Source organism: Chelon labrosus (genome assembly GCF_963514085.1).
Source record: "Chelon labrosus genome assembly, chromosome: 19".
In the NCBI taxonomy this organism is placed as follows: domain Eukaryota; kingdom Metazoa; phylum Chordata; class Actinopteri; order Mugiliformes; family Mugilidae; genus Chelon; species Chelon labrosus.
The window spans coordinates 11,860,156-11,883,645 of record NC_140352.1 but is presented as its reverse complement, the minus strand read 5'-3'; the positions used below and the strand labels follow the sequence as shown (position 1 = coordinate 11,883,645).

Genomic DNA, 23,490 nt, shown 5'->3' with positions numbered 1-23,490 from the left:
TAAACAGACATACACTGTCAATCGGTCATGCATCCCCCTGCTACTGGAAAATACCCACCAGAGCAGCACTGAAAATAGACCCTATGCACTATTTACTTAAGACTGGGTGATGTTTGCAAAAAAAGAAAGAGCTTAAGATAAAAATCATAGTTACAGGGTTAATTTTGCACTTGCTGCTATTTGCACTTCTGGTTGGATGCCAAATTCCATTCTGTTGTGTATGTACCTGCACTATATGCATTGCCAATAAAGTTCAATGTAATTTAATCTTTGTATGACATCAGGCCTCTAAATTCATCTTCACAATTTGTTTTAATCTCTGTGATATTTCTTCAAACAAACCACAGGGAGAGCTCTCCTCTAAACACCAGCCATTGAACTATCACATTTGTTTTGGTTCAGCATGCTTCCACATGGGGGAGACATGCTCCTCCCAACTCCAACACCCCTTTTTCAGTTTGGAAGGAAAGAAAAAATGCAGAAATACATAAATATTTCCTCTCTGGAGAAGTCTTACAAAAATCCAGAGCTCTGTCTGAGAGAGACAAACAGAGGGAAAGAGACAGACAGACAGACAGACAGAGGGGGAGTAGAGAGAAGAGTTGTTTTAAGCAGAAAATAATGAGATTGCAGCAAAGGAAAAGCAAAGACAAACAACAACTCCTCTCTCAGCCGTTTGTCCACTCTTTTCTTGCCATGAATTTGTCATCCCAGAAGTTGCTCTGAGGGCCTGACAAAGACGTAAAGCAGAGAAGGGAGACAGGCGGAGGAGGGAGAAAAGCAGCAAACCTTGGCTGAAGTGAGGAAAAGGCAGTTGTGTGGGAGAGCAGAGGCGAAGAGACAGCGACGAAAGGTGGGGGAGTGGAGGAGAGTGGCGTCCCGTTCTTCCAAGCAAAGTGAGAGGGGAAACAGGAAAATAAGAAGGAGAGAGGAGTGATAAAGAGTACGGGAAGGAGGGAGAAGAGACGGCTGGACATGGGGCTTTGTGCTGTTCTCCTCATCTGTCTCTCCCAGGCTGAGCTGGGGAGAGTCTGGGCTCAAGAGCATGAAGGTAAGCCCCCTTACTTTAAAACCACACTTAGGTATGCATTTTGACTACCTTCCTTCAAAGCAGTCTGCACACAGCTGCACAAGGCAGCTTCTTGAAATCTCTCTGAAGGTTAAACGTGATCTGACCTGAATTCTTTGCAACTAACTCTGGCAACAGGCATGCTTTAATATTTTTTGTTTTGGAGGGAGGTGGGTACTTTTTTGAGGTGTCTAAACATTTGTGCATGTGTGAAGCTAAGAGGTCCCTTGACAAATCTGTCAGTGACCGAAAGTGGATGAAAGACTGCGTGCAGGTTTTTATATTTTTTAGGATGACTTTCCAAAATGTCTGTATTTCCGATTTGAAAAACCAAATGTCTGGTGCTCATTTGCTGGAAAAATGTGTATCATGTGAAAAGAAATCCTTGACTTTCAGCGAATAAATGTCTGAGGTTAACTGTTTTTTGTAGCGATGATTTGTCATTTATTGCTGCAGGCTTTTTAGAAAAGTGGAAAAACTCAATGAGAGCAGCAGCTGAGCTGAGAATTCCTAAATTTGCTCAGGTTTCGCGTTTTTTTTTTCATGTTGCTCTATGTCATGTCAAATAATCTGTTCTGAGCATTTATACCTGTCTATGGATGCTCTACACTCCTCTGCATGTGTGTCTGTAGGTGTCTATGCGCATACATGTATTTTTGCTCTCCTTGGAGATGCATTATTTTTAGCCAGCCCCCGTTCTTCTGCTGCCGCTCCTCCTCCGACAATCAGCAGTGCTCCAGTTTCTCTGGCCTCTCCTGTGGTCCCACTTCCTCTGATCAGGGCCCTCTGCAGAGGACAACCTGGCATATAGAGACCAGAGAGACAGACTCCCCCCTAACGTAAGACCACATGAAGTCCAGCACAATGTCCAAGCGTCTTCAGCACAAGAAACCTCAGGATTCAGGGCAAGCTGTCAGGTTCTCCAGTTAGTTTGATGACTTCTGATTAGTGCTTGTCAACAACAGGAAGTTGATAATAAAGGTTCAAGGGAACATACCCTTCAGGCCGCTCTCATAACTGACAGACCATGCCAAATCACTTTTACAGAGCAGTTAATACTCCAGCAGTTACATAAAATTGATTGCATGGCTGTCCCCGTTTCCTCGAAGATCATCACCATCAAGACCGTCTGCACATCTGCAACTAATCGAGAGGCACAATTTTGGTGTCAAAGTTGTGCTGAAGTTGAACGCGAATGTTCTGCTTCACCTGCTTAATTGAATCCGATTGATTCAGCCAAAATTTTATTATACCAGGGTTTCCCGTACAACTTTAATACTAAGGTGGCCTGCCAGGGTCTAATTTACTCCGCCATGGTCTCATAAGGAACCGGAAATATTTTTTCACGTCTCAAATAACGTTGTACTTTTCCTATTGCTCCTGAAAGCATCTCTCCCTCTCTCTCCTCCCCAAAGTCGCCTCCCCCAGACCCTCCAAATACATCGATTTAACCTGACAGAGAAAACGGCTCACACAATTCAGCATGAGAAGCTATTTGTGCTGTTTACTAATAAAAATTAAGGGTACCGCCACCCGATGTTTGTGCTCTTGATTTTTAAGACAGATTTACGATTATTTAAAGAAAGCTGGTCAAAACCCGAAGGAAATGACTCCATACGTAACGTGAACTACTAGCTTAACTTTCTAAGCGCTAGCTAGCAAAATTAGATTGAATGTCAACTGTTTACGATAAATTGAATTTATTCGCTGATACTTCAGTCTTATATACAGTTGCCACAGAGTGATAAAAAAAACAAAACAAAAAAATGCATGAACAGAAACACTGTATACTGATATGAAATTCAACTAAAAATGAAGGATGATGTATGACCTTGCTCTTACCTCTGTTGTCAATTGTCGTGTTGGTGCAATTTGTGTGCGAAAGCAAGTTGGGTTGGGAGACCTACATTTATGCGAGCAACTTTGAGAGGTTTCAGCAATTTTAGCTAAATGCAAACATCTTTATTCTGGCATTAGCATGCTAACATGCTAACAATGCTATGTTTATGTCAGCATGTTACCATGCTACCATTTGCTGATGTAAAGTCAAACTACCTGACAATGAAAAGTTTGACCTGATGTTGGCCCTAGATGAAAAGCCAATGGACTGTGGGAGGAAGCTGGAGCACCTTGGAGGAAACCAACAGCGGTTTCAAACCCAGAACCTTCCTGCTGTGAGCCATCAGTGCTAACCACGCTGTGCAGCCCTTAATGTAGGATGTAATGCTAAGGCATTATGATGGCATTGGGCCACTGGGAATACCATACATTTTTTCAGACTCATTAAAAAGTGTAAAAGCAGATGACCAACTTTAAGCCAGACAAACATCTCCATCCCTTGAAGCAAACTGCAAACATGCGTATCTCGTCAGTGAAGAATGTATTTTATTCCAGTCAGTGGTCCTACACTGGTCCATCTACCAGGACTTGTTCCCCCACCTTGAGCATCTCAGTCTTCCAGCTGGAAGACCTGCATATACTCCACAAACAGCTGACCAACAGACTAGGTAGGATTGAAGTTTCAGACAAATACCACCCCAACACCAACATTTAATCTTAATATTGGTCTGTGTTGGCACTGAGAAAACATTTTCAGTCTTATCATTTATTAAATTATTTTAGTCAGAGTAAAATGAAGAGCTCTGTAATCTAACACTGGCCGTCTGCTGTGCTAATGTAGCCTGCAAATGCACAGGTTAAACCACAGTTACTAAAACTAACAGATGTGAGGTTTGACAACTGGAATGTGGAAGTGAGTATACGTATGCCTCACACAAAAAGAAATATTACACCAATGAAAAAAGACAGTTAACCGTAAGTGGCCAAGTCTGTCCGCAAACTGAAATCACACGTCATCTGCACCTAAAATGAAAAATCACTTCCAAATGTAAACAGAAGACAAAGCCCATCTATGACAGTTCATCTCTTAAATCAAACACTTTCTGAACAGTGAGCCTGATCGATTTGTCAGTATTCATCTAAACACCACATTTTTTCCTTTTGTTTTTAGGTCCTTATCAGTCCAGCTGCCAGTGTTTGTGATTGTGTGTTATGGTTACTGCTGTTCCTGAGGATAAGGTGCCAAATGGCTTCCTCCCACGCCATAAGCTCCAGGCTGGTTTTAACACAGATCAGCTCTTTTAAAATCCAAACGCAATAAAACAACCGCGATGAACTGTACTGACACAGCTAGCAGTGACCCCGTGTTGTGATTATTGTTCATCTAATGACACTTGCCAAATGACTGCAAGGGCTTTGTAAAATCCCTGTCCTGACAGTAACACTGTCATTTCTAGCAGTACACAAAACAGGACTGCCACAGGGTCACGACTTTATCTGTATCTTGAGATTTAATCATCTCTCCTCAGCTGTGTTTGGACAGTACATAATGGCTCACTCTCTTTAGAATATCTGTCTCTGAAGCAAAGATTGCTCTGTTTTGATGGGCCTGTAGATAATTCTCTTTTTTCACTTTTTTCACAAGACCAAGTGCATTCTTTTGTGCCCTCAGTGTATCCTCACCTAGATTCCGACTTCAAAGTGTCATACATTCACACAGAAAGAGATTGTTTTCCAAGGAAATTAGTTTTTCATTCATGGACTCCATCCATCTTAACAGACTGAAAGGCCATTTAGCTTTTGTCTGAGTTCAGGAACGTGGCTTTGGTTTTTGTCTAGTCCGGTTTTGTCCACTGTCTAGCCCTTTCAAACAGAAACAAACTTACATATCTGTAATTAAAATAAAATAAAATGGTTATGGAAATGACAAATTTAAATAAATACTGTCAATTCTGCAAAAGTAATGAAAGGCCACAGAACTACTGTATGTTTCTGGAAAAAGAGAGAAATAGCATGAGATTAAGGGAATGCTAATCAGGAGCGTGGGACATTTTAATGGAATGAATGAATCACAATCGGTATAACATAGCACACTGTATATGGCTCAACATGCTGTGTCCTAGTTTGATGTGACTCCCAACACCCACTAGGTTTGCAAGGTAGTTGCTGCAATGCAGACACATCTGAGGGAGCAGATACAATGGACACCACTGGCATGCAGGTGCCACAAAACCACTGATGTGTATTCACTCATCGCACAAAAATAACCCTGCAGGATTAGAGGTTTGATTCCCACTCAGGTCAACATTCCTGGCACAGTAGGGTACATTGGATTAAAGAGCATTCTACATTGGTGCATAGACGAGCACAGAAATAGCCTAAATTTAGAGGAATCCTTTTCATGAATACGAGGAGTGTCGGGGTGCATATTTACAGCTATTTGTCACATCTGTCACTTTAGCTAGTGGATTTTTGGGCCTCGTTTCAAATTCACCAGGATGTTTTTTTTCTACACCAGCTTGCACATTCCCAGCGCAAGGTCCACATGTGTCTGCCAGACCTGGTGCTACTGAGGTCGGCTTAACTCAAGTCCTTACGTAAAGCCCAGCCCACTTTTGAACTCTTAGTAGCCTCTTTTTGTTGGACGTTCATCCAGGCCCACATGCTGTCGGTTAGACAAGGTTAGAGATGTTCCAGGAAAGAAAACAAGTTCAGTCCTTAGGAAGTCTGTTGAGCAAAATATGAAAGTGACCCAATGACGCCTATTCTATAATAACTAATGGATGTCCAGTGTAACTCCTCCTCGAAGATCCTCTTTGCTATTTCTTCTTGCTGTTTGACGCCTCTTCAGCTGTTTAGTGATGATGATGTGTGTCAACCTGACCCAATTAGGAGCCTCTTGCTCTGAAGCTGTGGAAATAGCTTCCTCTGCACCGTAATCAAACAAGATTCCCCATTAGAGCGATCTCCCTTGAGTTTGTGATGGCTTTTCTGGGTTTCATTCTCTTGTCCCATTTTGTTTCTTCAGACGTTTTTCAGTGTCAACCTGTCACTATATTTCTCCTCTCTAACAACAGAAAATTGCACTTTGTGTAATCTATGTGTTATCAAGAGGTAGAATTTACTTAGGGTTAGGGTTAAGGGGGCTGGGGTTTCTGACGATACAATCGTGCAGAGCAGAAAGTAACTGTATCTGTCCAGGAAATAGTCAAGCACATAATCCACCTTAAAACCACAACTCGAGTGAGCTTTAAAGGTAGGCAGGTTTTTTTATCTTTGAAAAGAGGAAATGATAACAAGTCTAGTTCCAGTATTTATGCATTTCCTGGCATTAGGTTGAGATTTACAGTATCAGTATGAGTAAAATTGGCCTTCTTCTCTAATTCTATATAAGAAAACACATTAGCGTATTTACGCAAAATATTCTGTTAATAATCCCCTGAAGAAGTGATTTTAGAACCTGGCAGCAGGGATTTGCTCTTCAGACGACTTTACTGTCATCCATCGGCATTAGCTGGGTCAGCCTTTGACCTTAGGTGAAAAGGTCTGGCTCGCAGTCACAGGGAGAGGTCATGGATTTGTGGAGGTCAGTCAAGTTCTTCCACAACAAACAGGGGGGAAAAAATGATTGCCCTGGCTTTGTGTGCAAAGGAGCTGTCATGTTGAGACAGAAAAGGGCTAAACACAAACTGCTCATAATAAAATATCACAGAACGCTGAATCATTAAGATTTTAATCAGAACAAACAGACCTAGCCAAACCAATTAAGCATGTGGAGGAGAACTAGAGTGTCTACATACTTTATGTCAACACAGTTTAGAAAGAACAACAGGCCGGCTCTCGTCTTTCCTTTTCTCAAGATGTTAATAACTTCCAGTTACTTAATAGCTCAGCTGATTGAACTCACTTAAAATCCAGATTTATTCCTCAATTTAAGTATGAAAACACACAGGCCTTCACTTTGCTGAACAATCAGATGATTTGTTCGGCTGATCACGCAACTGCTGACCGAAAGCGTGGACAATAAGTCATGGTTGAGCTGAAAGAAATATAAACATCTATCTACGATCTGTCGAGCAGATGTCACAAAGCCCCAAACAAATGATGGGCGAGTCAGCAAAATGTGAATATACTTACGATGCACATTCTGCATTCATTTTGTACATACGCAACACGACTGTTGGATCACACTTCGCAATTAATTAAGAACCAGCCACATCATGAGTTTAAAATATCTGCATGACAGATGGTAAAGAAAATCTACTCGTGAATTTTTTTTCCCTGTTGCTGTTGTTGTTGTTGTTGTTGTTGTAGTGTTTGCCTATCTTCGCATGAGTTATTACCCCTAGACCTCTAAACATGGATTTCATTTTCTGTGGACATGTATGCCTGTTAATGATCCAAATTATAGTAACCAATAAAGAGCAGATGTGACCACAGGACTCAAAGGCAAAACAGTTTCAGTCCTTTTTAAAGACATAATTTTCACACATTTTGAAGTCAAGGAGGCAATTCAATGATCATGCTTTTCCCAATAACTAAAATCATTAGTCATTTAGGTTTTGGTGGTTAATATGTTGGTGGTCGAGAACAGATGGATAAATACATAGCAAGAAGAAACATCCTGACAGTGCAGGGTTCAAGAAACTGTTTTCTAACATAATGCCTGTCTTGTTCTAGATGCACAGAGCGGGACTGCTCTGTGGACAGATGGGGATCCGTCCAGTTTGCACAGAACCAGCCGGGACCAGCAAACCTCCCACAAACACAGAGAAGTCCGCAACACAGTTGATATCTCTACCCTGCCGGACAACATGACCCGCATAGTGGTGAGATGCAAGTTACACTCAGAGTAACCAGTGTTACAACAGCAAGATATTGTGCCTCAGCCTGACACAAAAGCTTAAGTCATAGGTAAAAAGTTAGCATACTCATAAATTGTTCCTTGCTAAAGATATTTACTTCAAATATGACAGAAAAAAAATTCTAACATGTTTATTGTGTTATCACGTAGTAGTGAGGTGCAAACAAAGTACTCTTTGGTTAACCCTACTTCGCAATACTGTCAGGTTTCCCCTTGTAATGGATGCTTTTCAATATTGACAATGGCAGAATTACCATTCAACTGTAGGTATTCAACCAACTGAATGTTTGTCATTTTAAAACGACAACCCTACATATCCACTTGACACAAAAGCTAAACGCAGCTAAAAAGTTAGCATCCTCGTGGATTGGAACATGTTTATTTTGCTATCCTTTTTGGATACCATACTTACTTACAGAGCCCAATGTATTATACGCCCATTGGAGGGGAAAACAATTTGAAACAAAGGGCTGATAAGATTACAAAATCCCAGTTTCTGCATTCTTTCTACAACTTAATTCCTGTTGCCCATATCCAGTTTTGTTTCCTTAACCCCTTAATATTCCCGTAATTTTTGACGGAAAAGCCTAAAAGAGACACACCCAAAGTAAATGTAAAGCTGTTCTTGAACCATTTGGAGTACAGGCTCTTTTGAAAGATAACATTTTGAATTTTTCTCCCCAACAGTCAAAATCTAGTGCTACTAGCACTGAGAAATAGGAGCTTGAATACACTGAAAAAGAAGAAGATTTTATGTGCGCCTATTTTTTTTTCCAGTAGTATTTGCCTTCAAAATGACTGCAGTTTGGTGGTGTGGACTTAAAAATTCAGTGGGACCACACCCTGCTGGCATTTCAACATTCAACGGTGAAGAAACGTTATATACAAAGGGTGAATCAACGTTGAATTATGTGTTGGATTTGCAAATTGAATCAACGTTGATATTGCAACATTGTTTCAACACTGTTGAATATGCTATATTACAACATTGAAACAACGTTGAAACAACGCAGTAAAATCCAACATGGTTAAAGCCTCAACTACAAATCACCGTTGAAGAAACATTGATATTGCAACATTGCTTCAACATTTTACCTTTATTAGCCTATGCAACTTGCAGTAGGCCTATCACACACAAAAATGATAAACACCTCCATCAAGAACCAGTCAACTTATTTTTTTTTTACATTATTTTATTTTGTTTTGTTTTACAACATAAATTATCTATCCGAATCATTCAGCAACAGCTACAGCAGGGATCATCCGACGCCCACCACCACCCACCCTCTCCGGTGCATACTTCAACTATTTTGCCATGATGTCCATTATTTGGGTCAGGGTGGTTTTATGGTCGCTGAAGACCGCATCTAAAGAGGAAACAACAAACCATTATTGTCAAAAACTAGTGAAAAAGCCTGTGGACATTCAACCAGCCGCAAGGACCTTTGTGAACAAACCAAAATATCCATTTGCATAGTATGTGGGTCTGTGCGTGCCTTGCATGGCAGTTGCAACCATTGGTGTATGAATGTGTGTGTGAATGGGTGAATGAGAGGTCATTGTAAAGCGCTTTGTCCGCTCGCGGTCAGTGTAAGTACAGTGCGTGCAGAATTATTAGGTACCTCATGTTTTTGCGTTTTACGTGGTTGTGATCACTTATTTAAACCTGTTGGGTAGTCTAACATGCTTGCGGATATGATCAGCGATTTCTGGCCCAAAAAAGGCCCAAACATAAATTATCACATTCATCTAATCTTTCCTAACGATCCGCTAGCTGCCTGCCCCATAAGCAGGCCGTCAAAAAACGTGTCTCTGTAGGCAACCTAGGCTCCGAGATCTGTACACAAAAAGAATGGCTACGTCACTCTGTTGATGTTCAAACAAAACAGAACGCTAGCTCGCTACTCCCTCCCCCTCCCTCCCGTGCAATTGAAACTCTCCTAAACGCGCATCTCGTCGGTTATTGGTTGGAACACTTTGTTTTGCCTTTGAGTGGGTGGTGAACACTTGTTGATAGCAATTGTTTTTATGTACAGATCTCGGAGCCTAGGCTGCCTACAGACGCGTTTTTTTGACGGCCTGCTTATGGGGCAGGCAGCTAGTGGATCGTTAGGAAAGATTAGATGAATGTGATCATTTATGTTTGGGCCTCCGGAGGGACGTTTTATCATTATTAATGGGCATATTGCAAACATTAAAATAACAATAGCCAGCATTTATGGACCTAATGACGACAATCCACAGTTCTTCCATACAGTATTCTCACATCTCACTACTTTATCAGACTCAATAATTATAGTAGGAGGAGATTTTAATACAATCATTGACCATAACTTAGACCGATCACACTTTGGAAGCACCCAAAGAACATGGCATTCATCGAATACTGTTAAAAAATATATGGAGGATCTCGGACTTAGCAACTGTTGGCGATCTAAAAACCCATTACAAAGACAATATTCATACTATTCACCCCCGCACAGAAGTTATTCGCGCATTGACTACTTCTTAATTAGTAATTCCATCATATCGCAAATTAATAATCCGGAAATCCATCCTATAGTAATCTCAGATCACGGCCCAGTCAGCTTTGAATTAATACACCAAACTACCCCACCACCTTCAAGTAGGTGGCGGTTCAACACATCACTCATGGCAGACCAAGACTTCAATAGTGGACATCCTTCATGGAACTGAACGACTCCCCAGAAACCTGTCCCTCACTGCTCTGGGAAACAGCAAAAGTTGTACTCAGGGGGTATATTATCTCATATTCCACACATAAGAAAAAAAGAGAACAAGAAAAACACCAAGAACTGGAACACAAACTTAAACTTCTCCAATCCCAAAACTCCCATTCACCAAACGAGCAAAGCCAGAAAGAAATACAGAACACCAAGACACAACTAGAAGACATCATACACCAACAAACTAAATTTCTCATACAAAGAACAAGACTGAATTACTTTGAAAACAATGAAAAAAATGGAAAATTCCTCGCCAACCAACTGAAAAGAAACAAAGAAAAATCAATCATTACAGCAATCAAGGACCCACAGGGAAATTTAACTTATGACGCAAAAACTACAAACAAGCCATTATGTTTTCAGTCATGGATAACCGCAGGAATAACACATTTGGAGCATATATTTGATCACAACACACTCATACCCCATGACATACTAAAACAACATTATAACATTGGCAATAACAGTTTTCTACAATATTCACAACTAAAATGCTGTATAAAGAGAAAATTAATACAATAAACAATACTTTGCAAATACCCCCATTGTTAAATCAAATAAAATTACTATCCACCCAGAAGAAAACATTTTCAAAAATATACAAACACCTAATACACATAGACAATAACCTTCCGCCAACCATAAAAGACTGGGAAAGGGACCTTGGAACCACCAATGACATCACAACCTGGATACGCATTTACAATAACACCTTCTCAATGTCACAAAATTCCAAACTACAACTTATTCAATACAAAATTTTGCACAGAGTACACCCAAAACATATTATACAAAATGGGAATGGTAGAAAATAACATCTGTTCACACTGTACAACAAACACTACAGATGATTACTTTCACGCCATCTGGCTCTGCCCACCAATTCAGAAACTTTGGACAAACGTTACCAATACACTTTCGCTAGCTATAGGTCGCAGTATTCCAGCCTCCCCAACTATATGTCTGCTAGGAGACCTTTCTGTAGTTGAACCGCCACTGAAATATGAACAACCAATATTGATCGCTCTAGCAGTCGCTAAAAAGACTATCCTCCTAAACTGGAAGGACAGAACAAAAATCACTACATCTCAGTGGCTCCTCCTATTATCCATGTGGTCGGATAATAGGAGGAGCCACTGAGATGTAGTGATTTTTATTCTGATACAGAAAAACAAATGGCATTAAAACACAATCAGATTGACTCATTTTATACATACTGGTCACATCTCCAAAACATGTGCTTAGGGGTCCATAGTGTCCCGAATATGTTTTGTTTTTGTTTTTCTTTTCTTTTTCCTAAACTGTTATTTATTGATTGATTTATTCTTTTTTTTCTTTTCTATTCAATAGATAAAGGTTCTGTCAGCTATGTTTTATTTCTTTTGGAGGAAAAAAAAACAAAAACATCCATTTACACTGCTATACTTCTTATCATGGAAAATATTATTTATACTTAACGCAAGTAACGAACGAATTTAAATTTCAGTAACTGTAATTGCGTTACTTGATTTACAAAAAATACTTTGTTACATGCTCATTACCACTAAAAGTAATGGAATTACACTGCAGGTGAGACATCATAGAAAAAATAGCATTCAAAACTGTTCCGTACACATCTTACCTTAAAATCTTCTGCCCTCTCCAGCTAACGCTCACGCCTTTTTCTCAGTAGAACTCCTGAAGAATTGAACACACGATTAGCTAACGTTAGCTAGCTAACAAATATAGCCTAGCTTAAAACCACATGTTAGTTATGTTGACGTTAATACATTTTCGGTCAAATTAAAGCATTCAAATAACTTCCAAATAACGTCCATCAGTCACACTGTGTTAAGTAAGCGGCGCCTAATTAGCAAGTTCATAGCTAGTTACCGTTAGCTAGCTAATGAGACGTTATAGAGAAACGTTACCGTTAGCTAGCTAATGAGACTTTATAGAGAAACGCAGACTGGTTTAAATTTCATTTGCTAATGTTAACGTTAGCATTATTCGTTCAACTCTCTAGAAGGCGGCAGCTGACTGACTAACTTTAGCTTACTTAGCTAGCTAGTAAATTAGCACCTCACGAGCTAGAATAAATAACGTTATTGTTAATACTTATTGTTAATAGCTAGTAACGTTTATGTTAATACTTTTTGTTTAAAATAAAAGAAAATGAACTCAAAATCAAACCATTAATGAAATCACTTACTTCAGATCACTTAGCTACTTCAGCCGGCCGTGCTGCAGCATGTTAGTGTCCAGTTGCCTAGAACTAGTTTTCCCGCTGCTGTGACGCAATGTCACAGGTACGTTAGTCCGCAGCATCACGTGACGTGACCAATCGAGCGTCGGGCGTCCTCCTTTGGCGCACACCAACAGAGCATCACAGTCCCGCCCACAGCCGATGCCGTAAGTAAGAATCCAATGCAATTTCTCCATTGACAGTTCGGATATAAGCCATAAAAACTTAACTGCACATGTTTGACTTAAAACCAGCTACGGCTGTACTAAGCGATTGTATGTGCTCATGTAGACACCAAAAGTTCATGGGGCACTAACCTTGTTTTGAGATAAATGCCTTTTATTCGCGATGTCTTGGATAAGTACTTCATTACCCACAATCCTGAACAATCCCACAATCCCACAGTGATGCATCTGATTGGTGGAACTCGTGGAACGTCTGGTTAAACCCCGCGAAGGTCCGTGAAGACTGAAGAGTCTGTGCTGCTGTGTGGGCTACTGTAAGGTTACTGTCTACTGTACGATCACAAATAAATAAATAAAAAAGAACCTGTGTTGCGTTTTTGCACGGTAGACTTATCAGTGTCTATATAAAACGCTATTATTGACACGATTACTACTGAAAGAACTGATATTAACTGCACATTCACTATATAAAAATCACTGGAGGAAAAAGTTCGCGTGGCCGTCGTCAGATTTGGAAGTCGCTGAAAAGGCTCTTTCGAGGTTGTGGATTCAAGTCGACTTCAGTGAGGCGCCTTCAGTGAGGCGCGGTGGTTTATGGGATGAGTAGTTCCTTCTCTCGGAAATGAAAATATGTACACAGTCTTGTAGGTACCCAGAGCCGTTTCTTGCTATAGGCGAACTAGGCGAATGCCTAGGGCCCCCAAACCACCAGGGGGCCCCAAAGCTGCATGTTCATCCTCATCTGAGGAGAATTAAAATGTACCGCACTGTCGCACAGTGACTGATGTAGTGGGCCATCGACAGGTGTGATGGACATGATTGACAGCTACCCATCATTTCCGTCAGCGAGAATATTAAACAAAACAAACACAATAATGTTATCAAAAAAGAAGTTATCTCAGTGGCGCGGAAAACCAAAAAAAGTCAGTTTTTTTGGACTTTCTCTTCGTTTTTTCACTCGAAATGATACGTTATATGCTTATGAGTTCAGCCGTAGCTGGTTATCCTAAGACATGCTCTAAAACTCTTTAGATACGGATTTTTCCAAAACGTCAATGGGAGAAATGAATGGGAACCGTACTTCCGGCACCTCCGCTCTCTTTGGCTGTGGGCGGGACTGTGACGCTCTACAGCGTTGTCTGGCTACGCGAGACGTGGCCTACGTTAACTTTCAAATGTCAAAATAATGTAAAATCACGCGCATCTGCGTGGATCTAACGTTCGTCTGTAGGCCTAATGGTCAAAATCTAGTTAAATGCTAATACGAATAACGTTGCTATAAATAATTAGAATTAAAAATGCAAAACATGATTCACCATGCTGATCTTCATTTCTTATTTTACAACCATTTGTAAACATTTTACAACTATTAGCATTAAACAGTGTTTCAACATTGTTTCAACATTGACACAACAACTGACATTATTTCACCTATAATTCAAGAAAATCAATGTTGAATTATAGGTGAAATAATGTCAGTTGATGTGTCAAATGGTCCTTTTACAACCATTTAGTATTAAACATTGTTTCAACATTGTTTCAACATTGACGCAACAACTGACGTTATTTCACCTATATTTCAACGTTGAAGGTCGGTCGTGTGCCGGCTGGGCAGCTTGATGTCTTAGCTTGTCCCATTTCAAATTATTTTTTTCTAAGGGTAGCACCAGGCGTGCCAAAACTGTGCCTTTTGGAGACCCTTGGTAACCAGTCAGTCATGATCTCGGGCTCTAATGAAAGGTTACACTTACACGCCTAGTGTTTTGGTGGCGTAATTGCATAACAATTCGGACACATCAGTGCACAGGGATAAATGCTTTCGACGGCGTAACCCCCTTGCGCCGTTGCTACGCACATTGAGTGCAGCAACACTGTAAATGCACATGACTGGACATCAACCTGCATATCGTTGTTTTCAGAAATTCATCAGCTAATTAATGTGCCACTCACCAGTAAAGCGCACTGCAATTGGCTTCATACGAAAGAATAAGAGCAGATACCTTTTGCGCACCAGCCACTCGCTGGCTATTGTGTGACGGTACACATGGTAAGCAGCTGTCTATTGGGTCACACGAGGTGTAAATTAAAAATTCAGAGTTCAGAGACTATAAATATGGGCAATACGTCCCCTCTTCCTTGCATTTGCCAAACTGATGTTATTTTCCTGGGGAGTGCAGTATAGTTCGAGAGTGAAGTCACACGGAGCTGCAATATCGATTTCGTATTTAATGCTGTACTCTGCTCTACCTCCACCAGTTACAAAGAAATGTTGGATTAAACACTGTAGTTATACCTCTCAACATCTCTTACAGAGCGGTTAGCATGGCAACTTGTGGTGATGATGATGTCACATCCTGTTTCAATAGCGTCAATAACTAAAATAAAACTTGTCAGAAAAATGGTCACCAGTGAGAATGCAATCAACACAGCTGTCCAAATTGTTGTAAACAGACTTAAAGAAATTACATCAACACTTCCTTCTCTCCTGATTAATTTAGAAAACTGAGCTAAATTAATAAAGTGAAGCTAATAAGTTCTTGTAAGTTTGTTATTAGGCCTGGGGGATAGGATATGTTCTGGTAGAATGAGGTAAAGTTGGCCACTAATTACAGGGTAAGTGATTTGATCTTCACATGTCCACATGTGTTTGGGCAACACACCAACCCAATGGTCAGATTAATTTTCATAGTAGCATGCTGCCAGCTGTGTGGGCGAATGAACGGGTGAACTAAAAGCACAAAAATGTTGTACAAATTCAGCCATTTCTTGCATTAACAATGTGCTGAAAGGTCATTTTGCTCTGCTAGAAAGACTCAAGGTTCAGTTGGAGAAGAGACATCTTCCATTCATTGCCTTTTAGATCTGTGTGTGTGTGTGTTTCATGAGATTGTATCTGAGTCCTACGTCTCAGACTCGTCTTTCACTTGACTCGGCCTCGGTAAATGTTAACCCAAATAAATTGTGTTGTACGTTTTTTTTTTTTTTCTCTCCCTACAATTCAAATTGAAAACAGACGACTTCCTCATCCTGCCAACTTACAATGTTTGTTTAAGCGTGGCTGCGCATGTGCATGTTTGCATGTGTGTGTGCTCGTGAATGAGTCACTTGGACAAGATTACAAGTAACCCTGTTGTACTGCTGCTGTTGCTCTTTTTTTTTTTCTTTTTTTGTTTTTTGAGGGAGATGTGAACCCAACTTCCAAGACTTCTTGTCCAATCAGAATCCCTCCGATAAATCAGTCAGCTGTGAGGGAAAAGTATAAGAATATTCTCCTCACCTAGAAATCCCCCCACCTCTCCAGAAAACACAGGCTGGTGTCAGGCAGTGAAGATGGATGAAAAAAGTGGGTCACTTGCTGTATATGGAGCAGCCGGTGAGGTTGTGAGAGCGCTGCATTTAACTGCTCCACTTTCTGAGCCCACATGAAACCCCAGAACCATTGCTCTCTGTCACCTTGAACTGTGCCATACATTAATAATGCCATCAAGACTAGAGATATGTATGAGGACGACACAAAGCTTTGTGTATAACATGTAAACAGCTCCCCCAAGTGGAACTGTGTGGGCAGAAATGGGGGAATCAAATCCCTAGGTCTTTCCCAACCTTTAACACTTTCAGCACAAACCAGTAGCTTTTTTAGACATTTTTATATATATATATATATATATATACAGGCTGTATGTCTATGGCTTTTGAGGTGAATAAACTAAAAAGAGAGATAGTTCATCCTCTCATCTACAAGTATAGAACATATTATTACCTCATGACCTTATGTTGAACTTGAAAATGGGACGCACCGACCAGTCGGTCAGTCCTGATCCTCTATGGTTTGTTCTTCACACTATGTCATGAAAAAATGGCTGAAACAAACGAATAAAATGTTTGAGTCATAGTATTTACTAATGTCGTCCAACTTCTGTGGAAATGAGAGGAATCTACTGATAACCCATTAGAAATGGGTAAACTCCGGAAAATCTTCAGAGATTACTGAAATCAAAAAAGAAAAGGCTGCAACTCACGGTTAATTTAATTATCAAGTCATTTATGGTTTCGTATGAAAATGGCCAATTTGACTGAGTTCGACTATTTTCACAGACCACACTACAAAAACATTCAGTTACCTACAGAGAAATACATTAATTCTCACATTTGAGAAGCTAGGACAACAAAATGTTCAATATTTTTATGTAACAAATGACAGAAATTATTACTTGAGTGCTGACCCTAATCATAGTGATACATATTGATGTTGAAGTGCAGTGTCTGGGGTACAAACCAGAGACGTTTGTTACCCATTTAATTTCTTACTAACAATACAGTGCAGGCATGACTAGTACTTAAATATTTCAATGTATTTCATAGTGTTTCACCTACTCTAAACTTCCTCACTATGACTCCCCTATTCATGAAAACCGTCCTAACCAGTGCCCTCTTTCTCTCAGGATGACTCCCAGAGGTACTACAGATGGCAGAGTTTTGGTCCAAATGACACACAGACTGAAAACTTGTGGGTAGATCTGAACAACCTGGAGAAAAGCCAAGTCCGAATCCACGGGATCCTGTCCAACGCACACCGGCAGGCGGCGGTAAGAGGCGTGCACGCACATACGAGCATTGCTGTCATATTTACACCCACTCATGTGTGATATTTCTTCTTTTTCCACAGAGGGTGGCTCTTTCCTTTGATTTCCCTTTTTATGGACACTATGTCAGACAAATTATTGTAGCAACTGGAGGTGAGTCGTTTGATTTTTGTAGCGTGTACTTGGCTCATCAAATTTAAAGACCAAGTATCTAGCAGTGCACTGAAGGAGACTTTGTTCTACCCTGGGGAAATAGTGAGCCATACCAGGCTATAATAAATCTAATTAATTGCATATGCCTTCATTTTTTTTCAATAGTTTTAATTGCTTACAGACTTGCTGGCTATGTCCTATATCCTATTTTTTCATCTTCCTTTCACTTCAAAAGAATAATTTGTTCTCAGTTGCTATGTGCAAAATCACAAGATGACAGTTTGACAAGACATTTATGAATGGAAAAAAACAACACTAAACCCTAGTAGGAATGAATATATACATTGTTTTAGATTTGTTTTACACTCTAAAATTATTATTTTAATTATTTGGGTCTCAATTTAAAAAGCAGAAAATGGTCATTGGACATGACTTTAGAAAAATATTCAAATGTAATTTTAGACTTTAATTCACAAGGTATGTCATCTGAATTTATTTCTGAGCGTTTGCCCTCTGAATATGGAAAAGCATGAGGTTTTAATACAAGAAACAGCCCAAATTTCTGTGCTGAACATGCCCCAGGCTGGTGTAATGATCCATGTGTGATCCAGTGTGGTGTACAAGTGTTGATTGCTGCAAATTCCAGATGTAGGCTGCTTCCAGTTTTGCTTAAGGAAAATTCTTCATCTTTTTTTTGTTTTGTTTTTGACTTGTTGCACTCTTATGTTTTAAATCACAGCATTCCTTTTTTTTTTTTCATTTTGGATTTAAAAATCAAAATCAAATTGTTTCTCCAGTTTTCGTTTCTGGCTTTAAAAGCAAACTTGAAATGCCACATAAATACACGGGCCGTTTTTAACACGTTTACCTGTGTTTCTGGCCCCATCTCCCCAGGTTTCATCTTCATGGGGGAAATTACTCATCGAATGCTCACTGCCACACAGTACGTCGCTCCACTCATGGCCAACTTTGACCCCAGCTTCTCTAAAAACTCAACAGTGAGGTATTCGGACAATGGTACGTAGGAGTTCCTTAGGGAAGTCTATAATATTTGGGGAATCCTGGTTATCTCTGACTGGCCTCTGTGTCCTGCTCTGCTCAGGGAATCTATTCGCGGTGCAGTGGGACAATGTTCGTCTAAAGGACAGAGAGGACGAAGGACCTTTTACTTTCCAGACAACCCTCCATAAAAATGGAACCATTGTTTTTTACTACAGAGATGTAAGAACTGGATTTGAGCTAAAATGTTTTTCCTTCATCATCTATGCATATATTATTGCACTTTATCCATGTTGCCACAAATTCTACTGTTGTTTTAGATCCCCTTACCAGTGGAGAAAATGAATTCCACTGAGCATCCAGTGAAAGTTGGACTGTCTGACGCTTTCATGGCATTCCTACCCGCCGCAACAATCTCAGGTCAGTTCTCGAAGGTCTATTTTTTTCAGTCAAAGTCTTTGGATGCTTATTGCAGCCACAAAATATTCAATATTTAATTCTTAAAAGACTACGCTGCATTCAAGTGGAACTCATGAGCTCATAGTTAAGCCATGCACTCAAAATACTTGGTGTTCAAGGTGGTAACATCAGCTGTAAGTCATACGTCTAGAAACCACCAAGGCTAACAGTTTAGCTAGCTAAGGACCAGTAACTTCATGTTGGAAATGCAAAAGTATAAAGAAAGGGAAAGGCTGGTGTGAATATCAACATTTTACTCAGAGATTACAATACATTAATTTACCATCCACCTGAAAATGTCATCTAGTGCCTCATGAACTCAAACCTTACTAAAAATGTCCAGAGAATCTGTGACATTTCCTGATACACCGAACTACAACGCAACGGCACATTTCACGTGTACAGTCCTGTACATTTACAAATCTTTTCAGTGCAGTGTTGTGGGAGTAATTAAGACAATTCATTTTTAAGTTTTGACTTTGTGCAAGGACATGAGAAGGTTGCAAACTTACAAATATTTTCTGTTTGTCTTGAAGATGCAAAGCGGCGCACTATCTATGAATATCACCGTGTTGAGATTGACACCACAAAAATTGTTAGCAGATCTGCTTTTGAGTTCACACCTCTCCCCAGTGAGTATCGTTTTTACAAATTTTACAAAATGCTGTGACAGCCTAGCTTGATTATCCGCCTCTCTAACTGCAGAACACTTGTGTGTCTGATTCTTCCAGCTTGTCTTCAGCACACATCCTGTGATCTCTGTCTAACGTCCAACTTGACAACCGGCTGCGGCTGGTGCAACACGCTTCAACGGTAAGATGGAATTCTTTAAATTGGCCTTGTTATGAAGCTGTGGAGAATTTGGCTCTGCTTAGTTTCTTCTCACTGGGTTTCAGATGTTCTGATGGCATCGACCGGCACAGACAAGAGTGGTTGGATTACAACTGCCCTGAAGAGGTGAGATATATTTACAGTTAACACAACAGAGAGATAAGTAGCTGTGTCAATGCCTGGACTTTAGTACAACACTGATGATCAGATAATTGAAGAATAAAAATGCCTTATGCAACCACTTCAATCAGAGCCGACTTGCCTGATCCAAAGGAACTTCCAATCAGATCGAGAGGGGTGGTGTAAACCTTAGATAATCTGTTCAAGATGAAAATATTAGCTCCTAATGACCATCTAAACACTTGATCTGATTGCTCTTCTCCAGTTGGAATAAATACACACACACTTTCCAAGGGAGACAGAAAAATGGAGGAAACAAATCAACTGTTTGGTTAAATAAGTGTTTAAAAAGCGTTTAGGAATCGATGTGGGCTGCTACGATGAAAATGTGGATCCATTTTTGGTTATCTTCTACTACATGAAGTTGGTGTTGTCAATAACGTTTGGGAAAACCTCTTGTCATCTTATTATTTTTCTTTTCTTTGGCAGAACCACTGTGCAAGTTAAGAAACGTTCTATTCTTATTGATGTTTCGGGCCATGTAAACACATAGAGTAGTTGGCATCTTATCAGAGGATTTTATATGGCGTCCATGTAAACAGTTAAGATGAACTCTCTAATCGGAATGATTTCAATCGGGTTGAAGAAACTGAAATGTCCATATAAACGTAGCATTCCTGTGGGTTTCCCTCTCAGGCTAAAGGCTCATGTGAGGACTACAACCCAGTGCTACCTGAGGGCTCCATGAGCACTTTCAACCAATCATCTCCAAGTCCAACACTTTCCTCATCAGTGCTTGAAGAGCAGCCTGTCACTAGGGGTGAGTAAACAGACAGTGAAGGTATTCTAGCAAAGGTTCACGCCAGTTTGGAGAAAGTTCTGAATGACAATCGATTGATTTGGTTGATTCAAATTTCCAGTCCAGTGATAAAGACTCAAGTCAGGAATAATGACACCGTACTCATTTATTTCATGGCTGAGACCTGGGAACATGAAGAGAGGAAAGAGTCTGACAGGGCCAAAACACAAGTAGTTAGACAATCTGAAATGTTCTGAGTAAATTTCCAGTTTAGCAAATGGTATCTGGAAATGAAATCACAGGCAGACAGTATAATTTTTACCCAGACTGTCCTGAATAAACATCCATAAAAATTTATAAACCTTCAAGTAAAGCTGTTTAGATAATCTGACTACTTATTTCTGTATTGCAGTGTTTGGAGTTTGTTCAACTCAATGTCAACTCATATATTCCCACATCTCAGTTACGATAATAATGTTTTTGTCTGAGAATTTAGCAATATGCAAAAGGTGCAATTATTAGTTGATAATTCAGTTGAAAGAAAATTAAAAACAAACATCATTAGGAGGATTTTCCTTGTATGACTTCAAACAAAAAGAGGACTACTAATGTAAAAGTCCACAAATTCATGCTCTTACAATAATTACAGGCATCAAAGGTCCATCTGGCTTTCTGTCATTTTGACCACTAAACTGAATCCTATGTGGTATTGAAAAGACCTTAAAAAGTTTATTGAAGTTAACACAACGGTAACACTATTATTTTCACGGACCATACATGCCAGCAACGTCTCAACTCTGTTAGGTTTCCTTTCAGATTTACAGACGGGCCCTCCAAACCATAGCGGGATAACGGAGAACACAGCCATCATAGCAGGTGTAGTGGCTGCACTAGCACTACTTGTAGCTCTGACCTTATTGGCCGTTTACTACATCAACACACACCCCACAGTTGCGCCACCATTCTACCTCATGCAGGTGAGAAAAATTACCTTATCGTCCTTCAGCACACCACATTTTCATACATCCTGTAAACGCCGTGTTCACCCTCATGTTTGTCTGCTGCCTGGCTAATAATACTCAACCGCTGTCTGTTTTTTGTAGCGACGTACCAACAATTACTGGCCCTCTATGAAGTTCCGTAACCAGGGTTGTCACTCCAGTTACGCTGAAGTCGAGCTTGGGGGTCATGAAAAGGAAGGTTTTGTTGAAGCTGAGCAGTGCTGCTAAGCTTTTCTGGACTTGTAGGCTTCAGTCTGAAGAAGAAGGGACGCCATCTTGAGGGATGTAACAGTACTACAAGAGGATGGACATTCAGGCAGACCACCGACACAAGATGTCCTTACTCCAACCTTTGTGGCTGGACAGTGTTTACTGTAACTGCTCTTGTAGCTCTTTCCAGCTTTCTCTGTGTCTTTTGCTGTTCGCCATCACACGGGATTTATTATCCAAGGGTTGGAGGGTCTGAGAAGAAGCCGACTACGTAGGAATGATGAGATGCAAATGTTCTAACTGTCCATCAATGCAAGGGGATGTCAGGGAATGACTCAAACTAGCCTTCATACTGCAAACCAATGTACAGCTCAATCTATCTATGTGTTTTTGTTTTTATCCATTTTATTTTTGTTTCATGAAACTTCTACGCGAGCAATGATTGGTTCATAAAATGTTATACCTATGTGGACTTCACTATGACACATATTTAGCTATATAACTGATAGTGAATATAATGATCATCTTCTCTGGAGAAATATTGTTTGGATGAATTTTAGAGACATCAAGTTATGAGAGCTTTCTTTGAGCCTTTCTGTTTAAATGTCTTCTAATAAAAGCTGGTGGTGAGTGTTGATATTAATTTCATGTGGTGAAAATATCGGCCGGACCATTCTGAAAAAAAGGTTTAGACTAAATTCAGAGTCACACACTTAAGGAGAATCTTCAAAGATAGTCTTCTGTCTAATCTCAGACTTGCACAGACTACAAGACTGCACAGATCTGGGAGCATTAAATGCACCACCCCAATGTAAAAGTCTGTGGTGCCACAACTTGTCGTAACTTTGTGGTATATTGCTGCGATAAAAAAAACAAAACAATATTGAATGAAAAACTGGTTGGAAAGATGTGTCAGCACACCCCACATTGATGGTTACAGGCTGCAAGTGAAGCCTGGACCTCCGGAAATCCACTACCATCTCTTTGGTTTTAGCTATATTGGCGCCGAAGGTGGTTCACTTCGCACCATGAGACGAAGTTATTCACTAGATTCATGTACTCCTGTTCTTGTCCATCCCTGACACACCCCACAATTGCATTATCATCTGAGAACTTCTGCATATGACATGACTCTGTGTTGTACTTAAAGTCCGAGGTGTACAGGGTGAATCGGACAGCAGAGAGCACAGTCCCCTGTGGTGCTCCAGTGCTGCTAACGATAGTCCCGGACGTGCAGTTCCTCAACATACTGAGGTCTGATAGTCCACTATCCAGGAAGTGAGGTGTGAGTCCACTCCCTTCTCTGTTAGCTTGTCCCTCATTAACAGGGGCTGGATGGTGCTGAATGTGCTGGAAAAGTCAAAAAATATGATCCTCACAGCAGCATTTCCCCCTGTCCAAGTATGA

General features: G+C 40.2%; 1 protein-coding gene across 1 annotated transcript; it reads left to right on the top strand.

The window, feature by feature from the left end:
• Positions 1–487: 487 nt before the first annotated feature.
• Positions 488–22,973, top strand: LOC311503951 (plexin domain-containing protein 1-like). Its single transcript, XM_084566876.1, has 13 exons — positions 488–1,051; positions 7,589–7,737; positions 17,371–17,514; positions 17,595–17,664; positions 18,559–18,681; positions 18,767–18,885; positions 18,984–19,083; positions 19,659–19,754; positions 19,854–19,935; positions 20,019–20,079; positions 20,770–20,893; positions 21,689–21,849; positions 21,976–22,973. Exons 1-13 carry the CDS (start codon positions 976–978, stop codon positions 22,099–22,101), a joined length of 1,431 nt encoding a protein of 476 aa, XP_084423002.1. The 5' UTR covers positions 488–975; the 3' UTR covers positions 22,102–22,973.
• Positions 22,974–23,490: the final 517 nt, after the last annotated feature.